Source organism: Hippopotamus amphibius, chromosome 12, assembly GCF_030028045.1.
Source record: "Hippopotamus amphibius kiboko isolate mHipAmp2 chromosome 12, mHipAmp2.hap2, whole genome shotgun sequence".
Classification (NCBI taxonomy): domain Eukaryota; kingdom Metazoa; phylum Chordata; class Mammalia; order Artiodactyla; family Hippopotamidae; genus Hippopotamus; species Hippopotamus amphibius.
The window spans coordinates 77,353,662-77,369,213 of NC_080197.1; the positions used below are offsets into that span (position 1 = coordinate 77,353,662).

Here is a 15,552-nt window from a genome sequence, read left to right on the forward strand (position 1 = left end):
TGTATGTTTTACAGAAATACGATCTTCGCTTACTAACCCTTTTTTTTTTTTCTTATTGTGGGTACTTCCTATTTCCTCCTTCACATTAACACCTTCCCCTTACCCCTGCCTCCAGGGAACCCACATTAACAACTTAGTTGACATCTTCCCATATTTTTATCTATATACTCAGGTAATCATATGTATATACACATATATAAATAGAGGGTCTTTCTTTTGACGTACAGAAATGGAATCATAATATATGCACTTCTCTAGTAGTGTGTTAAATGAAAACACTGCATCAGGATTTACGAATGTCTGTGTCTCATCTTGTAGACCACATTAGAGCATGCAAGGCCTGAGGAGCCCAGCTGGGATGAAGATTTTGCAGATGTGTACCATGACCTAATCCATTCTCCTGCCTCTGAAACTCTCCTCAATTTGGAACACAATTACTTTGTTAGTATCTCAGAACTGATTGGCGAAAGAGATGTGGAGCTGAAAAAATTACGAGAGAGGTATTTCAGAGTTCTTGCGTTATAATTAAATGTTACATCATCAAATATTGATGGTCTGCAGAACAGCATGTTCTCATTTTATTATAAAATTGAAGAATAGAAAAGAAAAAATCTTTAACGTTAGAGATTAATTTTCTTGTATGTTTAAATCTGTCATTTGAGCTGGGGAGGTGTGGTCCTCACAGGTTTATAGAACTTCTCCAGTCATGTACCTGAACAAGTTATGGTGGGCTCATCTATTCTTAGTTCTAATAAGAAGAATAGCTTACCTCTTTTGAAGGTCTGCTTTGTTCTAGGCTCTGTGCAAAGTGCTTTGGATGCTGTTCAGCCTGCTCTGAAAGAAAAAAAAAGAATCCCACAGACTGGGTGGCTTAAACAACAGAAATTGATTTCTCACAGTCTGGAGGCTAGGTAGTCCAGGAGCAAGGTGCCAACAGGCTCACTGTCTGGTGAGGACCCGCCATCTGGCTTGTAGACAGTGCCTTCTTGACATCGCTCACCTGGCCTTTCCTCCATGCATGCTTCTGGGGCACCGCTTGTAGACAGAGAACTGTAGCATCTCTTTTTCTAGGCCCTAATTCCGTCATGAGGGCTCCAATGTCTTGAGCTCACCTAAACCTGATTACCTCCCAAAGGCCCCACCTCCAAATACCATCACATTGAGGGTTAGGGTTTCAACATATAAGTTCTGGAGGGACACAAACACGCAGTCCATAACAGATGCCCTATCTCATTTGATCCTCACCACAATCCTACTTTTATCATCCTCATTTTACAAATGAGAAAGCTGAGGCAAAAATTTGATTTTCTTCTAGTTCTTTATTATGTAGCCAATAAGACTGTGAACATACTTTAAAGTAAGAATGAAATACAGATTAGATTTTTTTTTAAATATGGGACTGTAATTACCTAACACTATTTACCTTCTGTTGAACTTCATGTGTTTGATTTTTCCTACCAAATATTGTAATCTTCCTCTCATTGTGAATCTGTCCTTGGATCTCAGGTTTTCTGGGACTGCGCTCATTCTGCCCATGCAGGTGTATTAAAAAATGCCCAGCCTGGCTCTCTGTGGCTCACGTCAGTAGCCATCACTCCTGCTTTCATTCATGTGGTGAGCTGCTCTGAGCTGTGGAGTGTGCCTGCTCACTCCACCTCCCAGAAAATTTCACCTCTGGCCGTCAGTTTTCTATAGTTGTTCTTTTTTCTAAATTGGAAGAAGATTCTCATTCCACATAACTCTTCGGTTTTGGGGGAAGCTGAATTAGCTTACTAATTATCTGCATTTACTGGTACTTTATATATGTTTTCTATCGTGGAATAGTTTTTCAGCAGGGGTTTGTTTTGGTTTATGTCATTTTTTGAAATGTCTTTTGGCCAGACTTCTTGGTGGGGCTTTGCTTTCTTCCCCCCTAAACGTATAAACAGTATTTGAATACATTTATCTTAAGAACCGTTTTATAGTTTATTTTTCATATGTCCAAACTGTTAGCTTAAAAAATAAAAATAAGTTATGTTTCCTTTAAGGTGGGTAATATTTTTTGCAAAGGTGAACAGTATAACTGAGGGTGAGTTGGAATTCATTGGTGGAAGTTCACCCAAAATTTTGGTGCTTAATTCACTTACCTGATTCATGAGCAGAAATGACACCTTTTCTTATTTCTCCTTTCATTTTAATTCCATTTTACATCTTTAAAAGAATTTCTCTCAGTATATAGCATCAGTCCAGTTACAATGATCTTTTTTCCTGTCTTCGAGATGATATACAGGTCAGAATCATCCCACCATACATACTGAGCACATAGGTAGTATTTCATCTGAAATATAAAATTTCCTTTGATCTTAATTGTAGAAAATATATATTGTATCATTAACTGTATCATTAGCTACTTGCACTTTTAAAACATTTAGGGTGAAATAAATGTTTATGAAATTTTATTTGTTGAATTGTTATTTGTTGTTCTTCTTTCTCCTCACTGGGAACTTGCTTCTTTTAGCAGACTAAATTCAAGATATTTCTTTGAAACTTAAAAATGGCAATGACACTTTTTATCCACTAGAGGGAACATGTGTTATATAAAATGTTAATATATTTGTATTGAAGTTTGTATTTATAAGTGCTTAGCACTTACTTCTGTTTTAAATAAAAATCTTACTTGCAAGCATAATCTTCACCTGACCTCTAGTAGTTATTAAATTAATGGGGTCACCTGCATTATAATTAAGTGGGAATTAAATGGTGTTGAATATTTACTACTAGAAGGTATACATAGAAATATATAAATGTATAACGTATGAATGAGTTCCATATACATATGTATATGATGTATACATCATATGCATATAAGTATCTTGATCAGTTGTTAAATAAGTATAAGTTCTCTTTTAAGAGAGCATTTTAAGAGCAACTGACTAGAATGATAGTAAAATCCTTTTAGTTCATGTCTGTGTTTCATTGTTTCTGAGTTCGTTTGAAATATGTTTTAGGACAAACTTTTTTTTTTTAAAGAACTTTATTTTATTTATTATTGTTTTGGCTGCATTGGGTCTTTGTTGCTGTGCACAGGCTTTCTCTAGTTGCAGCAAGCAGGGGCTACTCTTCATTGCAGCACGCAGGCTTCTCATTGCAGTGGCTTCTCTTGTTGCAGAGCCTGGGCTCTAGGCGTGTGGGCTTCAATAGTTGTGGCACACGGGCTCAGTAGTTGTGGTGCACAGGCTTAGTTGCTCTGTGGCATGTGGGATCTTCCCGGACCAGGGCTCGAACCCATGTCCCCTGCATTGGCAGGTGGATTCTTAACCACTGCGCCACCAGGGAAGTCCCTAGAACAAACTTTTTAATACATTTATATTAGAAGGTAATTTTTAATGAACTTATTAAAATATAACGTAACACAGAAAAGGCAATAAACTGCTCAATAAATTTTCACCACGTAAGCACACACACGGGCTCATCACCCAGATGGAGAAAGGACCTGCAGCCCTGCAGAAGGCTCCCTTCTGCCCGTCCAGCATCACCACCTGCTTCCCCTGTAAATAACCTTTACCTGGACTTCTAACACCGTTGATTGGTTTTTCCTGTAGGGAAAACCAGTTTTACTTTCTGCACATTGTTTATTTGGATTAATGAAGAAGTTAAGAGTAAAACATATCTTCAGAATGTGTTTCATATTCCTCTATAAAGGGAACCTTGTGGCTTAATACCACTTTGATTCTTAGAACTGAATTGGCAACTTCTGGTTTAATATAAAATACCTTTCAAAGGTTGAAATCACTTCAATCATGTTCAAATAAATAGAAAATGTATTTAACCTGGAATTGCAGAGTATCTTCTTTGTGAAAATCTGCGGACTTTTCAGTATTAGCCATGGAAGTGGAAGGATCACCTAGATTTTGAATGCTTTCATTTATGCACTAAATTTAGACTTAAATTTAGCTGCACACATGATGTTGTTGATGTTATATGACGTTATCATTATTATTTCCACATCTCCATTGCCAAAGCTTCAAAGTGTTTTTCCAGATAGTATAGTTGGCTTAACTAGAAGGCATATAACTGACACATAACTTAACTGGACATACTCCTGTAAAATAAAAAATTTCTTTTCACTTCATAGAGGTTGTTCAATGAATCTGAAGTGATTGTATTAAAAATTTTATGACTACATCTGATCTGCTAACTTATGTTTCAGACAAGGCATTGAAATGGAAAAAGTGATGCAGGAGTTGGGAAAATCACTGACAGATCAAGATGTAAATTCACTGGCTGCTCAGCATTTTGAATCCCAGCAGGTGAGTGAAGTTCAATGACTTTTAGATTGCATTTTTTTACTTATTTATTTTTGTAAAAAAAATTAACTAGTCAGTGTACTGTCTCTTTTTAGGACTTAGAAAATAAATGGTCCAATGAATTAAAACAATCAACTGCCATTCAAAAGCAAGAGTATCAGGAATGGGTGATTAAACTTCATCACGACCTAAAAAACCCCAACAACAGCTCCCTCAGGTATTATATTGTTCTTATTAGTTAAAAGGTCATTTATATTGTTGTATTTACTGTAAAATTGGACCTTCTTAGTTGTAGCTATTTTTACGTTACCAATGAAAATTCAAGATAGTTTTATACTTCTCTTAACACCTTTCATTTTATAGACTTTGTGTGGATTATTTTGGGGAGGGAATGTGATCGGTTGTTTTACAGTGGTGATTTCCCCCCTAAAACTTAGCCTGATAAATCTTGTGGGTGTGTATACCTAAATACCCCAATTACTGTCTCTTGTTTCTTTAAATTGGTTTCCTTTCAGTGCAATGCACACTGGTTGAATGCATCTTAAGTGCCAAGCACTCTTTGAGCAGAAAAATGAAAAAGGTAACTGCCCATGTGGAGCTTATATTCTAGAGAGACTGACCTGTAAATAAAGTAGTATTGTACGGAATATGTGCAATAATAGAAGCATGTACAAGGCACAAAAACAGTATAGAGAACTTTCCATAATTCATAATTTGTGTGATGCCTTATGGCCTAAATACATTGTGTTTCATATATTGCCCTAGAGCTTAACAGTGCCTGTTATTTCCTGGCTGTGTACTCACCTTTGAAAATTTCTTTTATCTTTCAAATCCTAAAGTATATTCAATTGGAAATATATTTAGTAGAGTAAAATCCTGTTTCCAGCATTTTCCAGTGTGTGCTATAAACATTTAGATATAGCATTTTATTTGTATGATGTCGTTCTCCCCCACTTTGCCTTGAAGACAAAAACCATGTCAGTTTTTTTGCTGTTGTACACCCAGATCTTTGCCAAGTGTCTAGCTCTTGACACAGGCACATAAATAAATGTTTATGGGATGGGTGTACAAACAGGCACATGGCTGGATTATCATTAAACTATTTACCTGATACAGTCTGTATCAACTCTTATTATAATCTTTCATTTGTGTTGGTGTTTTCCCCAAGACAACACCTTAGAAATCTGTAAACAATTTTTTATAATTAGAAATGGGATAACCTCCTGGACGCTAACATATATATACTCTTCATTTCAAATGAAAATAGTGCTGAACGCCATACAAAGGGAGAGGTCAGGGGACAGTCAGGCTGGGAACACCTGTATACTCTAAGGTCCAATGGTGTTTCTCAAACTGCTGGTTGCAGTCTGCCAGGGAGCATGCTAGATCTTTTACTTTCCAATTGGATTTTTAAAAATAACAATAAAATGGAATGGAATTGAATGAAACAGAACTGAGTAGAGTAGACTAGGGAAAAAATATCAGCGCTTTATGTATGTGTATATTGAGCCAAAATGTAAAATATGTATTCTATATTGTGGTCAAAAAAGTGGCAAGTCACCAACCTACAGAAGCTAAGAAAGCCCCTTGCTATAAAAATTATCTCTTGCTTTACTACTCTAGTTTCAGAAATTCATTCTCTAGGATCAATTCCATTGTGTAAATATTAGCCTCTAGCTGCCACTGCTTTAAAAACTAAATATTCCTAGAAAAGAATATTTTTACTTTGACTTTGTTAGTTTGCTTTCCTTTTTGATAGGGATTTCCTTAGGGAGCAGAAACCTGTTTTCAACACAGCTACAAATAGAACTCCTATATGAGATTGATCAATTTTTAAAATTTATTCATTTTTGCTTTCTTGTTTAAAGTCAAGTCTATTGAAGGATAAATTACATAAAGTAAAAGTCACTTGTTTTAGGTTTACATTTTGATGAGTTTTGACAAACTTAGTCACGAAACCATCACTGCAATCAAGATATAGCATTCCCTTTTTATACCTTTATATTAACTCCCCTTCCCCTTGCCCAGCTCTATGGCAACCTGATCTGATTTCTGTCCCTGTAATTTTGATTTTTCCAGAATGTCATGTAAATGGAATCAAACTCTATGTAGCAGTTTATGTCTTGCTTCTTTCATTTAACGTAATGCTTTTGAGACTCATCATGTTGTTGCATTTATGAGTGGTTCTTCCCTTGTTTTTGCTCTGTTATTCTTTGTTTATCCATTCACTCAATGGTGGACATTTGAAGTATTTGCAGATTTGGGCAATTGTAAATAAAGCAGCTATAAACATTCACATACAGGTCTTTCTATAGACATATATTTATAATTCTCTTATGTAAACACCTAGGAGTGGGATTGCTGGATAACACGGTAAATAAAATTCATGGTGTGTTTAACTTTATAAGAAACTGCCAGACTATTCCCCAGAGTGGATGTACCATTTTGCATTCCCACCATCAATGCGTGAGGGTTCCAGACGCTCCACACCCTCGTCAACACTTGGTATTGATATTTAGCCATTCTAGTAGGCTTTGTAGTGGTGTCTCATTGTGGTTTCACTTTGCATTTCCCTAATGGTTGCTGATGTTGAACATTTTTTCATGTGCTGATCTTCTGTCCATAGCTCTCCTTTGTTTTTTTTTCTTATTATTGAGTTCTGAAAGTTCTCTTTATATTCTGGATACAAGTCTATCATCAGATATGTGTTTTACAAATATTTTCTCTCACCCTGTGGCTTGTTTTTTCATTTTCTTACTGTTTCTTTTGAAGATCAGAGTTTTTCATTTCAATTAAGTGCACTTTATTAATTTTTAAATGATTTGCGTCTTACCTAAGATATCGTTGAAATCCAAGATCACAAAGATTTTCTCGTTTTCTTCTAGAAATTTTATAGTTCAAACTTATACTGTAACTCATGATGTAGTATTTCATATGTATTATATATAAATAGAAGTAAATATATCCACTGTAAAATAATTAATAAATATACCCACTATCTATGTATATGTATGTTGGTCTGTAACTTTGTTTTTCTTACAATATCTTCATTTGGTTTTGGTGTTAGGGTAATGGTGGCATCATAAAATAAGTTGGTGGTCTGCTTATGAGCCTTTCAAAGGAATTGACATCTGTGATCATTGATCTGATAATCATGTTTATTTCTAGTACTTCTTTCTTTTCTGAAATTCCTTATCTGTCCTGGTGTGTTGTTTTACACTAAATCTTTTAGAATTTTAATCACACTTATTTGAAAGTCCCTTTCTTTTAGACCCAGTATCTGGGTCATCTCTAAGTCTATTTCTGTTGATTGCTTTATCTCTTAACAGTGGGTTATGTATTTAATTATTTTCACTTGCTTTTTTGGGCCTATGTCTCTGTCTGTCTCTCTCTCTCTCTCTTCTCTCTTTTTAAACTGAATGCTGGCTGTTGTGTGTAATAGAAAAGAAGAGACTGAGGTAAACAGTACTTATGCCCGGAAGTGACTAGGCCGTTAATGTGAAGGACATGGAAATCTAGTCAGCAGTCAGGCTGAGTGTGGCTTCTGTTCTTCAGTACACCACAGACTTCATTTTCCACAGTGGTAGGCTGCTGCTGCTTTGTGTTGGGAGTGGGGCTTTGGTTTCTAGGTGGTTCTCCTCTGTCATCCTGCTCCACCCTCAGCTTTCAGTAGCCTTTGTGGGCCTGTGGTGCAGCGGGAGATTCCATTGTGTGCTGTTGCTCCACCCCCAGCAGTAGACCGACCGTGTCTGTTCTTGGTGCCAGGCTCCTAGTCGGGGGTGGGAGGCAGGTCTTTGTGGTCTTAGGCATGCCCTGCCGATCTGCACTGAGGGCTTGGGGTGTTCTTAGCACATCTGCCTGTGCCACCAAGTGGGCTGTCTCTTCTCTTGCCCTGCCTGCAGTGTCTTCTGGGAAGCACCTGTTGCAGGCCAGTGGGAAAGACTTTGCAAGAGCATGCAGAGTCCCCCCACCCCACCCCGTGCCTAGAGCTTGTTGCTGTTCTAATATACATGCTAGCCCATACTTGACCTTTAAGAATCTGTTAAAATTTTAGCTGATTTCTCCTTACCGTCTTACATACATTACAGCAACCCATTCTACCATGCTCTGCCCAAACTGGAAACTGTCTGTGTGTCCTGTCTCTCCTGGGAGGGGCATGTCACACTTTAGAGTTTAGTTTCTTGATTGCCTTGTTACCTCAAGTCTCTGAAAAAGTTATGATCTTGTAGATTACCCAGGTTTTTCTTTTTATTAGAATGGGAGCAACATTCTCTTGTGGCTTTCTACATCGTAAGATGAGGATGTTTTATTAACATAAATTTATACGAATTTACTTTGGGGTGTAAATTTGCCGTATTTACTAATAAAGTCAGTCAGTGATGCTAATGAGACTGTTTGGATTTACCCCCAAAATGTAGTCAGTGGAGTGGGTGACTGTTGCACACCTATATCATCTTCAGCTTACCATGAAGTTTGAATCGAACAGGTGTACAGTTCTGGTGCCTCCTTGGAAACCTTTTCAGGAGGCACAAGGGCAGAGTAGAGCAAAGAGAGAAGTCCTTTAATGGGAGATTGTTGGCTGTGAAAAAACAGGAAATGGTAAAAAAAATAAAATAGAGGATATGAATACATCAAACTGAACTTCATCTTTTTTTATTATTCCTTTTATTTGATTTTTTCATCTTTAATTTTCATTTCTATCACTTCACTTATTTTCTAGTTTTGCCAATGCTAAGTCTGATATAGGATATATTACACTTTTTTAAATGTCATTTTAAACATTTTAAAGTAATGTTAGTCACTTTATTTAATCATTCTCTTAGCTACTAAGAAATATTAAATGATGACATATGAATTGATATTGTAATGTCTAAAACATGCGTCACTTACTGAAAGAAATAACCAAAGAAATGGAAGAATAAATGGGAATTTTACAACCTGTGAGTGCTAGTGACCTTACTTGTCCCCATGGATAAAGGATAAATTTAGGAATAAATTAAGTGCTACTTTCAGCTGTTTCATTTCATTTCATTATAACGCTTTCTTTCCTTTAGGAAAAGTTCTTGACAGACATTCAAAAAAAAAAAAGCTCATGTCAATAATTTTTTCAATTTCAGTGAGGAAATTAAAGTTCAACCAAATCAGTTCAGAGAATCCACTGAAGCAAATGGCAGGATTTATGAGGAACAGAGAAAGTTAGAGGAAAGTTTTACCATTCACTTAGGTAAGTATATTAATTTTTTGCAGTCACAGTTTATTGCAACCTGTGAAACTTTATTTTAATCTGTAAGAGAAAACTCCCTAGCATATGAGCAGAATATATCCAGGTTCTTTCTGTGAAAAGTTATGTTCTGCTCCAAGAAGGCCTATAGTTTATTGGCTGTAAGTTTTCTATTTTAGCTCAAATATTTTTTTTTTTTTGCAAATAGATGAAATATTAATAGTTATTCAAATAGAACATTGCAGGGCCCATTTTAAATTATTTGTAGCACAGATTTACCTGGATTCTTGCCACAGAGATTTGCCTCCCGCTCTGCTGGCTTTCTGCTGCTGTCTAAGTATCTTCCTGGGCCTGTCGCCTACCCCCAGGAGCCCAGTTGAAGACCATGCATAACCTGAGGTTGCTGAGAGCAGATATGCTGGATTTCTGTAAGCACAAGAGGAATCACCGAAGCGGCGTGAAACTCCACCGTCTCCAGACAGCACTTTCGCTTTACTCCACGGCCCTCTGTGGCCTGGTGTTGCTGGTGGACAATCGCATCAATTCATATAGCGGTATTAAAAGAGGTAAGTTAACAGGATGCATACTTATGCCATTCAAGTTCTCCACTTAATACCATTCTAAAAAGAAAGGAATTAGGGAAAAACTTAAAAAAAGGCTTGAGTCATCCCACTATTCACGTAGACAAAACAGCACTCATATCCAGACACAGCCGTTTGAGATTTGCTTCATACTTCAGCAGGCATGGGGTGTTTCAGGATATATCATTTTTCTCAAAATTCTAGCACATTACAGATGATACTCTTACAGGATCCTTGTTTCAAGGTATAACAAAAAAGAATAATCAAGATATAAATGTATTTTTCAGTTTAGAAGCAGATCCTGACTCAGTGAGTCCTGGCTCATCCGTTTGTCCTTTTTTTCTTTCTTTTTTTAAATAACCTATTTCTTAAATACGCTAGGTAAAATTCTACCTTCTCTCTTAGTACAATTCATTTTTTCTGGTTATTTAAAAAAATTTTAACATAAAATTTTAACATTGAAATGTATGACTTTTTAAGAGAAGCTTAAGTAAGGCTTATTTTCTATTATAAGTGTAAGACCCTGATATTGTTTAGCACTTTTGGGGACTGGATCATGATCAGAGTATCTCTTATTTAAAGAAAGTTTGGACTTACCTTAACATTTCCTTGCCTATCAATTGTTTACTCTTTTGGGTGGTAGAGAGACTGTTTCTGATCAAAGCCAACTTGTTGTCCCATAACTTAATAAGACATAGTTATTGAAAGGACAGGTATGAGAAGGTGTCTTTGTGAATGCTGTATTCTCTTTCTGCTAGATCTCACTGTCTGTAAGTAAATACTAAGTGCTTGACACTTCACCTTTAGAAGTTCGTAACTGTGTTGGGTCCCTTAGATTTTGCCACAGTTTGCCAAGAATGCACTGACTTTCATTTTCCTCGGATTGAAGAGCAGCTGGAGGTTGTCCAGCAGGTGGTGCTTTATGCCAGAACCCAGCGCAGGAGCAAGTTGAAAGAATCACATGGTCAGTGAAACTCAGATTTTTAAAAATTTCTCTTTCAGGATGTTTTGTCCCTAAGTGCTCTCCCAGCATATGGGCCATCAGAAATAGAGAAAGTTGTATTGGTGGTAAAGTTGAGGAAAGAAATTAAGAACAAAATTCAAGGTCTTTGGAGGCTTGGATTCTGTTCTTAATTTCCTTGTTTGTGTGATTTTGTTCACGATCCTTCGGAAAACTGTTTTTAAAATTCAGTTCTATAGTTATACTTCAAGTAGGCACTCAGTGGAAAGTTGGTGATCTTTTGATCCAAGTTCTGTGTCTCTAAATTGGATATAATTAGTACCATAAAGGGCATTGGTATCATAGGGTAAATAGCCCAAAATATACACTTCATATATGTTCCATCTTTGATCCACTTAGGTAGCACAAAGTCAGTTACAAGAATTGGTTTTAGTTGTTCTCTTAAAAAATTACCATGTTTAGAACTGTGTCCTGCTTTTTCTATATTTATCCATAATCTAAACGTCCTTCTAGGAAATTTACTGGAAGGTGATTTTAAAGCTATGGGAAAAGTTCGTGACATCCTTCTTCAGAAGATTTCTTTTTTTTTAATTAATTAATTTATTTATTATTTTTTTGGGGGTACACCAAGTTCAATCATCTGTTTTTATACACATATCCCCGTATTCCCTCCCTCCCTCGACTTCCCCCCCACCCTCCCTCGAGTCCCCCCCATCCTCCCCCTCCCAGTCCTCTAAGGCATCATCCATCATCAAGTTGAACTCCCTTTGTTATACAACAACTTCCCACTGGCTATCTATTTTACAGTTGGTAGTATGTATATGTCTGTGCTACTCTCTTGCAGAAGATTTCTATTTATGCTTAAGGAGACTTAAGGAAAGACATAGGGAAGACATAAAAGAAAACACTCGGACTCAAATTATGGAATAGTTCTGCTATCTTTCATTGGATAATGAAAGTTTAAAAAGTAGTCTCTTTAAAAATTAAATTGGTGCCATAAGTTTGTTTAGTTAGGAGCTAAATGTAAGGGGTCATATTCATTTAAAAATATATGTAAGATGTGTTTTTCTTATTTTCCTGACATTTCATATTATGTCACAGGCATAAAATTACAATACATGCCCTTACCTGGCTTGAGTGCATACTCAGTGTTTTATTAGTTCTTAGAGAAATTTGATGTCTTGCCCAAGAAATAAAATATGGCAAGTTTTTAAATGGTTGCTAATCAAACCTTTAAATCTGCTTCTGGTACTTTGGATGTCTTTGTTTGTTTGTTTGTTTGTTTGTTTTGCAACTTCAGTATTTCAAAGAAAACCTTATAGTACCTTTGTGTTCACGTTTCGTATTTCATAGTAAAGAGAGAGACTTGTATCTTTGCTAGGTGTCTTTGTTTCCTCTCCCATGTAAATTGCAGAATTCTCTCATTCTCTTGATGCCAACATGCAGCTCTCTAGGCTCAACTTGATTAGCATTCACGATAGTTTCCATGTTTATTCAGTAGACTTAAATAAATGTTTTATTTGTATTTTAATTGTCCCTAAAATAGGTAAAACAGTCTCAAGATTCACAATTCAAACTGTACAAAAGAGTATACAGTAATAGCCTTTGTAATTCTGTCCACCAACCATCCAGTTTCCTGCTCCAGAGGCATCCAGTGCTGTGTCATACGTACCTTCCAGACATATGGTTTATGTGTGCGTGTGAGCACACGTATGTTTGTATTTATGTATTTTCCCTTTTCACACACATGGCAGCTTTCTCTGCACACTTCTCTGTCCTCTGCTTTTTTTCACTGAATAGTCTATCTTGAACATCATTTCATATTCATACAGAAAGAGCATCCTTAGAGCTTTTCACTGCTGGATGGTGGTCCACTGCAGGATATCCCATTAGTGATCAGTTCCCTATTGACAGACATTTCATCTGTTCCAAAGTTTCGCTCTTATAAGTAATAATGCATGAATAACCTTACACACATATTGTCGTGCATGACAGAGTGTATCTGTGGAGTAGATTCCTAAAGAGAAATTCCTGAGCTAAAGGGCAGACATTTGTAATTTTGATAGTGTCAGCAGCTGCTCTTCATAGCGGCCCCACCAGTTTGTATTTCCACTCCGGGTCACCGTGGCTTTGCTGTGGCAATGTGTGTCACGTACGACAAAGCCAGGCTGAGTCTTAGGAAGTCAGTGTGGAAGTGTATCCCAATAAAGGACCTTTCAGAAAGTTCCAGTCTGTCCTCTTCTGTTCTCTCCCTCCATCTCATTCAAACTAGCAAGGATGTGATCAGACACATTCGACTATTATTCTTAGTAGTGACTAAAAAGCACGAAGATTGAGATCATGACAGGTGTGGGAGAAGGCAAAGGACACGATGTTTATTTACGAGAGGAAGTTTTTAAACCACATATGGTTAAGGCAGCGTGTGTACATCATGGTGGTATTTTGTTCTTGTTCAAGCAACTATTTTGTGGTTTAAGTGAGTCAGTGAAACAAGTAGGTTCATAAAAGACTACTTTCTCAGAGGAACCCGTGTGTCGTTATAGAAGAGTTTTGCGAAAATACTTTCTCCGTCTTTTCCTTTTCTGAGCATGCCCACATGTTTGTTCTACACATTTACATCCTGACACGCAAGTACTGTCTATTCTAGGACATTCCATTGTTTTTCTCACTATGTTTATTATGTCAGCATCTTTATATTTCTGTGGTTCATGATAAGCCAAAAGCAGTTTCATTTTTTTGTACATATTTTATATACATTAAAAAAATAGCCATCTTCTTAGTATTACAAAGTATTACCATTGAAACATGGAAAGGGGACTTGGCTATAATCTGTTCTTTCTTGTTTACTTGCTAGGGATTCTGTCTGTTCAATCCCGTGTGAACAGAGTTAAAGTCCTTGTTTATCATTTTTTCTTTTCTGTGCTGTGAGCAGACATTTATTCAAAACTATCAATTACATGGGTCTGTGCGAATCAGACTGATGCATTAAATGTGGATTCTGGCAACACAGAGCCTTCTCTCTAAGCCTCTCTCTCCCTCTGTCTATTTATAAAATATATGCGTTTACAAGGTACGATGTTGTGAATCAATTACTCAAAGTAGTCAGCGGGTAAAAATATTAGGTTACATTTATTCAGAACTTTTCTGAAACCATACTACTCCCCTGGTATTTTCAGTTTACTAATTTGAAGTCCTGACTGTTTTCAAGTGATTTTCTGATGTTGAAGGCCATTTCAATATAGTTTTATATTTAATTTGAATAAACGTACAGCCTCTTAAAAATAGCTGCTTTGAATGCTAATATTCATCCCGCAGTTTTCAGTTCTCATAGAATTCTTATACAATTCAGATGTATGTCCTATTGAAAGTATATGTACGTATATAAAATAATCTGTGTTCAGCCATAATAATGTGATCAGATGTGCTATATCTTCTTTTACCAACATTTATCCTTCAAAGTAATATCATGCCTTCTAAAAAGAAAGAAAAACTATTGAATATCTGAAAAAAAAAATCCATTTGAAACAGAATCTCACCTGTTTGAAAGAAATTGTATACAGTGTCAGATAAGAAGTAACAAATTTCAGGAATGGGCTGAATATCAAGTGATTCCTGATGCTACTAACCATTGGCTTGTGGTCCTGAACAAGCTATATCAACAACAGTGACTCAGATTCTAAAAATAAAGATGGCTACCCCACAACTGTCTAATGAAGTTATTTTATGTGTAGTTAACTTCGTGCCCCGAACCTCCCAGATGAAGAATAGGGCATTGGCAAGTCTAATGTGGTCAGGACCACAGGATTTGGAATCTGAATATGTGGGTTCAAGACCTGGTTCCACCACTTACCTGTGCCTCCTTCGTTAAGTGACTTAACCTATCTAAACCTTTGTTCTCGTAAATAATGTGAAAAGAGTACTAGTCCCTCGTAAGGTTGTGGTTAGAGGGGTTTTGTAAGAATTAAATGAGACCATCCATGTAAAGCATGTATCTGACTACCTGGCACCCAGAGATCCTTAGTAATTTTTGCTGTTATTGTGGTGGTTTGGGCAATATTAATAGTAAAGTGTTTTCATATGTTATTGTGTTCTTTCACATTCCATTACCTTATGAATAGATTCTGGAAACCGAAATGGTGGAAGTGATGATAAGACTAAGAATGCAGATAGAAACTATTTAAATATTTTACCTGGTAAGTATTATTTACTTTAAACTGCGATTTTCTTAAAATCACGTACATTGACATCATAGATTTGAAACTTAAGTTCTTATGGTGTACATTATAAAATTTTTGTTTGTCAGTGTATTACTTTAGAACATTGTATGTATATAAATACACTGTCTCGATTATACTAGCATTGACTTTTCCTAGATCTATACAAGAAAAATTCCTCAAGCAATTGCAAAAGTTTTATCATTATTTACTATTTCAGACTTTCTCTTTGATACATTGTTTCTTAGTTTCTTAAATGAACCAACAAGTAATTTTTACTCTGAAATAT

General features: G+C 36.3%; 1 protein-coding gene across 6 annotated transcripts in view; it reads left to right on the forward strand.

Moving 5' to 3' along the window:
- Window positions 1–15,552, forward strand: part of C12H12orf4 (chromosome 12 C12orf4 homolog) — a 44,440-nt gene that overhangs the window by 11,757 nt on the left and 17,131 nt on the right. For all 6 annotated transcript variants that reach the window (XR_009048441.1, XM_057702681.1, XM_057702684.1 and 3 more), the window contains 7 exons: window positions 319–500; window positions 4,190–4,289; window positions 4,382–4,503; window positions 9,404–9,510; window positions 9,876–10,073; window positions 10,924–11,052; window positions 15,168–15,242. Coding sequence is in view for 5 of the 6 variants with exons in the window: in XM_057702681.1 (XP_057558664.1) it covers window positions 319–500; window positions 4,190–4,289; window positions 4,382–4,503; window positions 9,404–9,510; window positions 9,876–10,073; window positions 10,924–11,052; window positions 15,168–15,242 (913 nt within the window). In the remaining variant the exon portion in view is untranslated. The remainder of the gene's footprint in view (window positions 1–318; window positions 501–4,189; window positions 4,290–4,381; window positions 4,504–9,403; window positions 9,511–9,875; window positions 10,074–10,923; window positions 11,053–15,167; window positions 15,243–15,552) is intronic.